Below are 13,354 nucleotides of genomic sequence, written 5' to 3' on the forward strand. Positions count from 1 at the left end.
GGCTGAATTTTACTAACCAAAAGAGCTTTTTAAAGAAATGCCAGAACCAGAGTGAAGAAGTATTAAACCTTGCTAGTCCTTGTACTTTATATGTGTAGCTAATCTGGCTTTGTAACATCTTCATAAAAACCAGGTTAAGATCAGACTGTGTTTAACGGTGAACTACTTAATGAAATCTAGCAATATTATTTTCCTTATTTTTATCAATCTCACTCTCTTTATTTCTACTGGACCTAATGTAATGATTCCCATAGGAGCAATGTAGTAGAACAGTTGGCAGTAAACATTAATGATGATACAAACTAACTCATTTTATGTATTTATTATATAATAAATCATAGATAGCTCAGAAATCATCAATATTTGCATTTTACTTGTAGTATCACTTTTTTTCCATGGGCTTTCTTACAGAGTGTAGCCCTTTCACTGAATATTCATTATGTAATTGTATGTATTCCAATTCTTTTTCTTGCCCCAAATGTAAAGTATTCAGTTATGCCTATCATTTAACAGATAGCTAAAATGTGTGAATTGTGTCTTAGGCTTACTGAGTTGTTGATGTCTCATATTTCATGTGAGGTTCTTGCCTCAAGATGATATTTCAGTTCACGGTCTCAGCATCATCACAGATTCAATACATTTGTATCATTCGTGCATTAAAGGGGCCAAAACTACATAGAGTTTTGTTTTAGGTTTTAAGCAATGAGACGGGAGAGCTGGTTATAAATCATACATGGTACGTTGTCAACAAACCAATGAATGGCCCGCAGATCCATTTTTGAAAAGAAACAGAGTAGTAGGGGAGCTTTAATGTCGATAAAAACAAGAGTTAATCAAGTGTATGGGATTGGTGTGAGTCATTGCAACTATGTATGACTGTATCAAACAATTTAGACTTGTATTTCAATTATGAATGATTCAGTTAAACAAGTTTGACTTTTCTGTTTCTAAGTGAATTTCTCACTGTAGACACAGACAAACTAACATTCATGTAAAAGCCAAATTGGTTAGTGAATGTGACTGCATTCTGTATATACAGTCTGTTAATCCAGAAAAAATAGTTATAAACTCAGTTGGCCAGACAACAGTGGTCTAAGTAAATGCAACTGTAAAGTCAATTGTGTTGCATCCAAAATAGTCATCACCATGTCTATATAGCCAATCAAAGACAGCAGCCAGCCTTCATACTCATGTTTGTAGGTGACATAATGGTTACTGCACTGGATCTGGAAGTGATTAAACAGATCAAGAATGAGTTACACACTTGATTTTGTGTCCAGCTTGTAACAGCCAGAACGTAAAATTGTCGAAAAGAGGTCATTTAACCTCACAACAGAATAAAATCTTGGCAAATTTGTTTATCTGAGAAGCTTTGCACCAGTTCAGAATAGAAAACAGGAAGCTGATAAGGACCCCACTGGTAATTGGAAGTAAGTTTGTAGATCAGCTGCCACTGCAGATCAAAAAACTCACAAGCCATTGAAAGAACTGGTTGAAACTTTTGTCTACATTACCTTCATTTTTTGGCCCAACTTGTTAACCAAGTTGCGACTATATGGAGAACGACTGATGACAGTGAACGCAAAGCATTGGATTGTTGCAGATATCACAGCACTCATACGTATGTTGTCTGGCTTTGTCTTGCTGAAGGACAGGGTGGTCCACGTGTGGATGACTCTTTGAATTTATAACACAATTACATCATGCTGTTTCCCACCCACTGACATAGTTACATTACAGCCCATAATGTTACACATTGTTGGAGTTGTGGCAACAGGGTGCATATACCTTGACTTGAAGAACAGAAGTATTATGTTAATAGCGTTTGTTTTATGTTAAATGCTTTAACAGTTTTTATATAAAAAATTCAGAGGCATTACTTTTCAGCATGCCCTTATAACAACTCACTGTATAGTTTTATGGTTGTGCATGCATCTGTTCTCAAGAGATCTGCTGCAGAATTCATCCAAAAAGTAACTAAGTCCTTTGTCTTATTTATGTATTATCAGTGGCTCAGCACTGCAACTATTCAGTGAGTTGTTACCTCTACACGTCAGATTATTTAAATGTGAAGTGACTTTAAAAACTCTGTTACAACTTTATTTAGAGAAAAAAATATTGAGACAGGGATGCAGGACTTAATTTTGACAAAAAGTTGCATTATCATACCTTGAGGTGGCACATGTACACAAGGATTTAAGTTAAAGCTACGATGTGAATGGCTACTCTACAACAGAATTTGTGTTTCATAATCTTCAACTCTGATTACTGGAGAAATATCTACAACTATATTTATAGCATTTATGTAATTTTTCTGTGTTTATATGGAAATGGTAAACAATTGTTTCCAATTTTGCAGCTACACCATTTGGACAAGTTCCCCTCCTTGAAATTGATGGAAAGAAGATGCATCAGTCCATAGCCATATGCCGTTACTTAGGCAGAAAGCTTGGACTGGCAGGTGAAAATAATTGGGAATCTGCTCAGATTGATATGGCTGTTGATACAGTAGTAGACTTAAGAACAAGTAAGTTTTGTGTTTAGCAGTATTTGAAGCATATTTCTGAAAACAGTTATTTAGTTCTATATTTGTACAATCTACTACAACAATTCTATTACAAACAGAATTATCATGTTAAAGACCGAAAACATTTGTTTAGCTGCTATTGTTGAAGATCTAGTATGAGAAAGGGTGGATTTGCACCATTTTTTTTAGAAATAATGTACATATGAATCTCTAGATCTAAGCAAGTATTTTTTTGAACAGAGCTTTGAGGTGTCTGGCATTGAGGTAACAGCAAATAGTGCAACAGTGTCTATAGTGACAATCAAATAATTACATTATGTATAGCAAACAACAATGGCTAATTATTCAATTAGGTATATGTCCTTTTAGGCCAGGACATTTTTTCACCACTACCACCTTAGTGGAATATTGTGCTGTTCCTCTTTCTTGCTTGAGCAGGCATGCCATTGGAACTTAATGATGCAATATAATTGTACTGGATTAACTATGTTTTACTTATTTGCCACTCCAATCTTCCCACTGATAACTGAAGGATGTTGTGTAGCAACTATTGACCATTTATTTTTAGATCCAGTTATCTTCCATTATTCTCATGTAAGATTTGTAGTTACTGACCTGTTGGTTTCAAATCACAGAAGAAAAGTATTATATTACAGTATTGTAAACAATGACTAGATAACAGTGTTTAAGAGAAAATTTACAGTTAAGTGGTTTACAAAGGTAGATGAACAAATTTAGCTCTTTCTTAAAGATATTCCTACAGTGCATTCAGTCTTTTTTCCTCTACAAAAGGTGTCCAAACTCTTAGCTTACCTGGATCACACTGGAAGAGGAGATGGGGTTTTGGGCTGCATGTAATGTACTTAACATTAACACTAACACTGATCATGTGATAGATGTTCACTCCTGACAACACACTGAAATTTGCTTTTGACAATTTGGACAACATGCAGCCTGTGGGGCATAGATTGAACCCTCTGGTTCTAAAACAAACAAGGGTAAAATTAACTGAAAGCTAGGACCTAATATAGGTAATCACGGAATAAAAAACATCTTGTGCTATGAAGGGAAATTTCGTACCTAATTTAGAGACAAGGTGTAATAAATTCCAATATTGAAAAATTCTCCAGTCTGTTATTAAAAATGTGAAATAATTGCACTATAACACTGCAAAATAAACAAGAAAAATTTATTTGCACCTCTATTTGTGCCTCTGTTAATTCTTCTGATCATATATTGTACAAGTTGTACAATACAATATTGTACAAATCAGTTTTTTGAATTATAGGTCATGTGATTTGATATGTGAATTGATGGGATGGCTTGTTACAAATGATTAGGTGATGACCTTATAAAAATATAGTTTCTGGAACAAATTAAATAATGATCACATACACAGTTTAAAAATTACAATTTCCCTGAATAACATGAGCTATTGTTAGCGGAGGAGGCAGTTATCTCTCATGCTCAACCAGAATTAAATGGATACCACATCATATTCAGTAGGCTTTCATCTTTGGGGGGGCCAGGTTTTCAATCCTTGACTCACTGATTTCTGTATCACCATTTTCAAATCTGTGTGAAACACATAGGTTCACTGATCGGTTTTTATGTAGTCCCTTTTGATTACATTTAGTGCAAGAACAAATTACCTTAATATAGTGTCTTAAAATATTTAATCTACATATTACCTACAGTTTGAAGCAAAAAGTGGTGGATATGATAGTAACTTTGTGAATACATTTACATCAATATTTATTTTAGGTTTTAAAGTTACTTAAATGTTCTTTAAATCAGGTGATTATAGCACCCACATATAAAATCATACTACAAAAAGTAATTAATGTAGAGTAATGAAATTTTGGGAATCTGTTTGTCTAGGTATATTTGAGTGATGAAAACTGCAGGATCACAGGTTGATTTAAACAAAAGACATGTCATCACAAATGCTGATACATCAATAACCAATGCAGCTGTCAGAATGTTGACTACAAGCATGCAGATGTGAATGCATTGTGTTGTACAGGTGCTGGATATCTCTTTGTGGGATGGAGTTCCATGCCTGTTGCACTTGATTGGTCGATACAGGGATGGTTAATACTGTTTGTGGATGATACTATAGTTATTATCCGATAATGTCCCGTATGTGCTTGACTGGAGACAAATCTGATGATTGAGCAGGCCAAGGCAACTTATTGACACTCTGTAGAGCACGTTTGGATACAACAATTACCTGTGAGTGAGTGTTATCCTGTTGGAGAGTACCTCCTGGTCTTCTGTTCATGAATGGCAGCGCAACAGATCGAATGACCAGACTAACATACAAGTTTTCTCTCAGGGTGTATGAGATAACGACGAGAGTGATCTGCTGTCATATGAAATCACACCCTAGACCATAAATCCAGGTATAGGTCCAGTGTGTCTAGCATGCAGACAGCTTTTTGCAACCCCGTAACTGACTTCCTTCAAACAAACACAAGGTCATCACTGGCCTTCATCAGAAAACACAACTGACTTCCACCATGTCCTCCAATAAGCTCTTGCTTCATGACACTGAAGTCGCAAATAGCAGTGGTTTTGGATAGTGGAATGAACGTTGCAGGGTCGCTAGCTCAGAGCTGTCATTGAACTAACTGATTTAAAACTGCTTATTGTGTCACTGTCATGCTAGCTGCTGATCAAGTTGCTACTGCAGATGCAGTATTATGTGCCAGAGCCATATGCCAAATATGATGGTCTCTCCTCTTGGTAGCGCCACATGGTGACCTGGAGCCCACTTTTCTTGGGACCATGCGTTCTCATGACTACTGCTGCCAGCAAACACATACAGTGGCTACATTTCTGCCAAGGCTTTCTGCAGTATCACAGAAGAAACGTCCAGTTTCTCATAACCCTAATACATAACCTCGTTTAAACACAGTGAGATGTTGATAATGGGGTCTTTGTTGCCTTAAAGGCATTCTTGACTAACGTCAACTCATCATATCTATTCTCAGACTAATGCCCACGAGGTTTACAGCATGTATTTAAAGCAAACCTGGTTTGCATCCTCATAGTGGCGCTACTACGCCACTCTTACGCGACTAGTGCGAAATTGCAATGGAATTCAACTTTCAGATGTGGAAACACACCTACCAGCTTTAGTTTATTTTGCGCACCTCCTTCTTTATGTTGCGATTCTTTTTCCATCAGTGTGTAATACATACAGAAATTCACATTTAGCTGTGGTTTTATATCCAGTTATATATATTGTTTTCATACACTTCATATAAAGGTAAATGCAAAACAAACATAATAAAACATTCCCCATTATTTACATTCTAAGGTACTTTATCAGTTGAACACCTGTTTGTTGAGAAATTTTATCAACAACCCTGTCTGTGTGGTATACTTCTTAGCTGGTCTTTCTTTCTTGTGTCATGAAAATTGGCATCTGCATTTCTTCTGGTAATTTACAATCTTTTATTAATGAAACTATTGTTCTGTATATGTTAATATATGGAAATACCAGTATTTTTGGTTTTTGGAAGGCATTTCTGCAGGAGTCACTTTGGTGCTATTCAGTTTAATCCCAATGGCCTTTTTTTGCGATATAAGAATTTTTTTCCATTTATTCTGCCAGAGCTTCCCTTTAAGCAATTTCATATTGTAAGTAGAGTTGAAGAAGAATGTGACACACTGTACACTGAAGTGGCTAGTTTCATAGTGAATATTACATTGCTCAATTTACAGCAAACACTGTCTATATGTTGTCTTCATTAGAGCTAATGATCTGGCACAGTTTTCAAAAATGTTATGCAGGTAATTTCTTCCAGTCTTGTTTCATGTATAAGTACATTTATGAGATCTTCCTTTTATTTATTAGTGAAAACCATGAAAATTGCCTTTTGTAGTTTTTTAATTAGGTCATTCTGGGAGAACTACCGAACCATGTTATCTGCTAAAATGAATGTGCAAGTTTCTTTCTCTGCATTTACCACCATCATGTCACCATGATACAAAAATTTTTGTTCCTTCTCACTGACTTTGATGTAGTTTTCAAAGAGATTGGATAGTAGCGCACCATACTTAATAAAATGAAATACCTGCAGCCATTGTTTGATGTTATTTTATTATACAGCAACCAGTTCATTTCAGTATGTATGTGAACAGACCTAGTCACAGAGACCATTAGTCACAAGGATGGATGTACACAAATAGTGGACTATGTACAGATCCCTGAGGCGCATTGTATTTAATGGCCTTGCTTTCAGATATGCATCTAGATTTTGCCATCAGATATTCCTTTCTGTTGCTAACACATGATTTTATCCATTGTGTTGCATGTTGACGTAAACTGTGGCTTTCCAGTTCATCACAGTTTTCATTTTGTCATCTTTGTCTCTGGTCCCATAATAATCAACAGATACCTGGACAGGCAACTTTTGTATTAGATATGTTGGATGTACAACAAAAAGCTGATAAATGTAATAAGTATAAGATTTTCAGTAAAAGCTTATTAATTTCAGAGGAAACAGTGAGAAGCATTTTAATAACTATATCATGTAAGACCTCCTCCATTCCTCTTTATTCCCAGCCACTGCCGTCTCGAGCACCAGCTCCTCTGAATTGTACGAGAGATACACTATGTAATCAAAAGTATCCGGACACCTGGCTGAAAATGACTTACAAGTTCGTTGCGCCCTCCATCTGTAATGCTGGAATTAAATATGGTGGTAGCCCACCCTTAGTCTTGATGACAGCTTCCACTCGCAGGCATACTTTCAATAAGGTGCGTTTCTTGGGGAATGGCAGCCCATTCTTCACGGAGTGCTGCACTGAGAAGAGGTATCGATGTCGCTTGGTGAGGCCTGGCATGAAGTCGGCGCTCCAAATCTATCTATAGGATTCAGGTCAGGACTCTGTGCAGGCCAGTGCATTACAGGGATGTTATTATCGTATAGCTACTCCCTCACAGGCTGTGCATTATGAAGAGGTGCTCTATCGTGTCGATCGATGCAATCGCCATTCCCGAATTGCTCTTCAACAGTGAGAAGCAAGATGGTGGTTAAAACACGAATGTGCCCCTGTGCTGTGATAGTGCCACGCAAAACACCAAGGCGAACAAGCCCCTCCATGGAAAACGCGACCACACCATAGCACCACCGCCTCTGAATTTTGAATTTGACTGTTGGCACTACACTCGCTGACAGATGACGTTCACCGGGCATTCGCCATACTCACACCATGCCATCGGACTGCCACATTGTGTACCGTGATTCGTCACTCCAAACAACGTTTTTCCACTGATCAATCGTCCAATTGGCGAAGCGTTGTTTGGCATTTACCGGCATGATGTGTGGCTTATGGGCAGCAGATCGACCATCCAAGTTTTCTTACCTCCCGCCAAACTGTCATAGTACTTGCAGTGGATACTGATGCAGTTTGGAATTCCTGTGTGATAGTCTGGATTGATGTCACCCTATTACACATTAGGACCCTCCTCAACGTCGGCGGTCTCTGTCAGCCAACAGACGAGATCGGCCTATATGTTTTTGTGCTGTACGTGTCCCTTCACGTTTCCACTTCACTATCACATTGGAAACAGTGGACCTATGGACGTTTATGAGTGTGGAAATCTCGCGTACAGACGTATGACACAAGTGATATCCAATCACTTAGCCATGTTCGAAGTTCGTGAGTTCCGCGGAGCGATTCTGTTATCTCACGACGTCTAATGACACTGAGATCGCTGATATGGAATATCTGGCAGTGGGTGGCAGCACAATTCACCTAATATGAAAATGTATGTTTTTGGGGGTGTCTGGATACTTTTTATCACATAGTGGAGCTGTCACTCCAGTACTCCTCCATTTCTGTATTCCCTGTTACCAGCTCCTGTCTTGCCAGTTTTCTCTTGTCACTGTCCGCCTGCTTAGCTGGGTGGTAACGTGCTTGCCAGTTTTCTCTTGTCACTGTCCGCCTGCTTTGCTGGGTGGTAACGTGCTTGCTTCCCATGCACTGGGCCCGCGTTCGATTCCCGGTTGGAGATTTTCTCCGCTCGGGGACTGGGTCTTGTGTTGTTCCCATCATCCTTTCATCCTTCGCTTGTATATGGGTAGAATCGTTTACACTACAGGGAATCGAAGAGAACATGAGGTAGGGAACATTGCCTATGAAGGCTATGTTATTAGTTTTTAAGTTTTTGGAGCTAATATTCCGCATACAGGATACAACTCTATCTTGTTGGTGTCACAATGCGAAACTCTGCTAATAATTGAGGATTATTTTGCATGGAAAGAGCACTGTTCATGACGGAGTATGGAAAATGGCGCTGAGAAGGAAGAATTTAAGTGTCTCATTTTTTATGGAAGCATGACATGCGTGGAATTCGTGCACTTTACACGAAATTGCATCTCCATCTCTCCTTAGCACCAGTCCAAAATTTTCCTTGTATGTTGGCTGCCATTTATTACTGGCTTCTCATTACCATTGAGAGGAAATTTATGAACAGAATACTAATTACCGACGTCGAGCATCATCTCAAGAGATGACACAGCTAGCCAGCTAGCGTGTAAGGGATAATGGTCAGATCCTCTTTTTTTTTAAAAAAAAAAAAAAAAAAAAAAAGAGCTGCATGGTCTAATGGCAAACCGTGCGCTTCGTGCTCCAGAGAGCGCGCGATCAAATCTCGTTCAGACCGCAACTTTTTCACTTTTTCACTGAGCATTCACTTCTCACAGGTGTTGCAGTGGCCACGAAAGACATGTGGTTCGGAATCCACGTTAAACTGCACGTCTTCATTTGTCGATTAGCTAACTGGGGAAGGTTACGGAAATGTAAGCAGCTGCAGTGGCGTCCAGTTGAAACACCTGCAAGAGGCCTACCGGGTACACCAGACGGAATACTCTCTTGCTCGTGGTTGTTATCTTGTCTGCTCTGGTGAAAACCTGGCTTAAACTATACAAACATTTTTTTGAATAATTTCATATCGACAGTTCATTTCTTGCATATATAATTCCGATAACAGTGGCTAACAGAAAAAATAAAATCATAGCAGTGTTTGATGTCACAGACGACTTCCATCAATGAGGACATGTAATATGTTGAAACGAAATGTGTCTTGTAGTACTACAATTTATAACAATTCCTATAGGTCGTTCCTTATAATAATGTTGGAATGTTTTACATTCGACTGTCAATGAAACAGCTCTTAGTTTATTCCTTCACAAAAATGCGAAGTGTCTATTGAATGACAAAAAGAAACATTTCTCTTGCACCAGACACACCAGACATAAGAAAAATTGATGCAATCAGTTACTTCAGAATAACCACAGGTTTTATTTAGACAGAGCTGGGATGGAATCAGAAATGTTCCCGGCTTTTGTTCTGCATATTGAGCTGCATACCAGGCGTACTTGATCAAATTCGTAATGCGTAGCGAAGATAACTGGTAATGCACAAATGACTGGAGCGTAAGAACACAATTCCACTGATAAATCTGAATGAGGGAGAGATATCGGAAATTACGTTGTCTGATAATTTCCCGAAAAATGCTTTCCACGGTCGAAAAAATTCTTTATCGAGAGGTTGAATGGCACTAGTAGTTCCAGGCGGAATCCACATTACATTACAGATTTTTCGTGTCCTCCACAAAAACAGAGGCATCGTTATGTCCAGACCATGAATCCATCAAAAGCAATGAATTAGTTTCTGCAGCTGGTAGGAATACGTTTCGAACGTAATGCTGAAAATTATTCTTTCCCATTTTTCCAGATTTTAATACGTCGATTACAAAATTTTTGCAACTAAACAGTCCATTTTTTTAGTTTTGGTCCTAATATGCCTTGCGGTTCTTGAAGGCAGATATACAGCTGCGGTAACAGTAAACTGGCATTATCGTATGTTAATATGTCATTGCATTCATCGATTGGGCTACCGACTCCGTTCTTTTTTACACCCAGAAATCATAAAGTGCGGTGTGCACGCAGTTCTTTCACGAAACGTGACTGATCAACGTTATAAGCTGCAGCTGCGGGGATAATACCAAGTTTCGTCTTTATGTCAGCTATGAATTTCTCTATAGCATTGTCTATCACTGGTAGCTGCTGTACACGTTTACGTGACGTAAACTTGGTAATTTTGCGACTTCCTCATCTGTACGATTTCTTGAATCTGCGTAGCCAGGTCGACGAAGTCTGGAAATTAGCAATGTTCATGTCAGATGCAATTCGGAAGGCGTAGTCTCGTCGATCTCCATCGGTAACAGTGCATAGTCTCTCACGAGCAATTCTAAATGTTTCGAACAGTTTTCATTCAGATGGTTCCGGGTTTCCGTTTGACGCAAATTTCTTACTTCATGTAATTCATTCTTCCTTTTGTACAGTTCACGCCACTGTTTTACGAAACGAAAACGCCTTTGCGCACTGCGTAACGGCAAGCGTCTTTTCCCTCTTTCGTTTAACCAATATGTCACCACCTTTTCTTTGTCGCTAAAAGCTGTTGCAGTACATGTTTTTTTTTTAAGGCTTCGAAGGTATTCTTCTTTGGAACTGTTACTGGCACAACTGACGTCCCTCGAACCATAGTTCATAGAATCGTCACAGTTTTTTCCTATTTCTTCTAACGTATCCAAAATTTCAAACGAAATGTCGTTATCATTCGAATGAATGTCAAGGAAATCAACTAACGAGTGACACATATGTACGTCCTCAGGAGAAGGTGACTTCGGCTGCAAACCACGTTCTTCATATTTCATCATTGCTAAACTCAGAACGTTAACTGGGTTTCACATTACTATGAAAATGGAAGAAAAAAAGGTACTATTAGCAGCCTAGCCTTACGAACGCACAATAAATATTAATTCAGATTATCTGTATTGTCAATAGTTAGCAAAACTGCTAAAAGCAACTGATAATTTCTAATAGAAGTTACTTGAGTGACTAATTCGAGAGAATAGTAACTGTGTACTGTAGCGTCAGAAAAATTATCAACGAATGGTAGCCTGAAACGTCCTTTACAAATTACGATCGGGTTGTTTGGTTTTCCTGTTTACAAATATACCGCCGACCTCGGCTGTGTGTGTGTGTGTGTGTGTGTGTGTGTGTACCTAGTTGCACACTCGCAGTTGCTACACCGCCAATAGGGGAGTTCATTTCTACCGCCGCCTGGCGCGCTGTGAATTTGGCAATTTTCAGCTTTTTTTTTTTTAATGAGATGTCAGTAAGATCATGCTTTCTGATAAATTTTTGTGAAATGATTTATGTAATAGAAATGAATGGATCAGAGAAACATTCTACGTGACTTTGAATGACACTCGAAATCATGAATAGTAAATGAAGGGCTTCAAATGCTTCTCTAATACTTTTTATTTCGTACTTCTAGTCAAATCAATTCGCAAAACGTTTGACTTCCTTTTCAAAACTTTTGTCTGCTTACAGACTATTTAGATTAACTGAAAAGCTTGGGGTTAACACTGACTGCTGATGAATTACGTTCTCAACATCAAATTTCAGTAAAATTTCGTGATTGTTCAGTGTATTTTATTAGGAATTTAATATGTGTGATATACGAGGTAGGTGTGTATACATTTAAAGATGAAGTACTTTGGCAAGACTAATTAGCAGCTAAAATTTTGACAGTGCATTTCTTTCGTTGTGTTCTTCCTGAGTAAAAACTTTAAGGGTAGGTTTAGACATGTCTTATGGGACCATTCCCTTGCGAGTTACATGGCTGCACCAAATTTTTAAGAATTTGGAGAGGTAAAATCACACTGCGGCGACTCTCTGTATTATTCGTTCTAGGCGATACATTATTGCGTATGAAATGTAACCGATATATCTAAACTGTATTTAAAACTGAGAGCGGAATGGCATCTCTTTTCATTCTTAAGATAATGCTTGTTATATCCGCGGACAGGTCGCTCGCGGCGCGTCCGAATCCTTTCCTGAGCTTCGGGAATCAAGTGGTCGTAAAAATCGTCGTATCTCATAAACGGTTCAAGATATCGAAATGACGTTTTTTCGCAAATGACAACACGCAGAAAGAACTTTTTTTTATCGTATGATTAACACTCGATACGTGTTTGTCAAACGTGTGAGCAGAGCGAAAAGAAAGCAAGACTTCCTATAGATTACACCATGAGTTTTGTCCGAATTTTCATAGCCAAACAAAGAGAGAAAAACAGACAAACGGCGTATCAAGGTGATCAACGTAAGATCTAAAAGGTGTACAACTTTGCTTGCGCCGTTTTTCCCCAGCATTTGAGGCTTTAGTGAAACAAATTCGTTACACATGTATCATTCAAAGTATTTCCATCGCTGTCCACTACTTTCTCCCATCTTTCGGGCAGTGTACAAATCCCGAGTCGAAAAAATTGTTCATCTTTTGAAGCGATCCACGAATTGATCCAATTTGTGACTTCTTCATGAAATCAGAAGTGTTGGTGAGCCAGGCCCTGCGCCATTGATCTACACAGGTGATAGTCAGAGGGAGCAATGTCTGCAGAATATGGCGGGTGGGGCAGGGCTTCAAATTTTAATGTTTCCAAATACGTTTTCACTTCTTTTAGAGCGTGGGGTTGAGCGTCGTCGTGCTGCAAAATCACTTTATCGTGCCTCTCGCTGTATTGCAGCCGTTTGTCTTTTAATGCTCTGTTCAAACGCATTAATTGCGTTCGATAACGAGCACCTATGATTGTTTCACTTGGTTTTAACACCTCATAGTAAACGACGCTGAGCTGGTCCAGCCAATGCAGAGCATGATGTTGGAGCCGTGAATATTCGGTTTGGCTGTCGACGTCGAAGCATGGCCGGAATATCCCCATAATTTTTTGCGTTTAGGGTTATC

At 38.6% G+C, this 13,354-nt stretch overlaps 1 protein-coding gene across 1 annotated transcript in view; it reads left to right on the forward strand.

The window, feature by feature from the left end:
- Window positions 1–13,354, forward strand: part of LOC126455517 (glutathione S-transferase-like) — an 82,672-nt gene that overhangs the window by 38,121 nt on the left and 31,197 nt on the right. The window contains exon 3 of the mRNA XM_050091268.1: window positions 2,360–2,527. Within this exon, the coding sequence (XP_049947225.1) occupies window positions 2,360–2,527 (168 nt within the window). The remainder of the gene's footprint in view (window positions 1–2,359; window positions 2,528–13,354) is intronic.

Source organism: Schistocerca serialis, chromosome 2 (genome assembly GCF_023864345.2).
Source record: "Schistocerca serialis cubense isolate TAMUIC-IGC-003099 chromosome 2, iqSchSeri2.2, whole genome shotgun sequence".
Classification (NCBI taxonomy): domain Eukaryota; kingdom Metazoa; phylum Arthropoda; class Insecta; order Orthoptera; family Acrididae; genus Schistocerca; species Schistocerca serialis.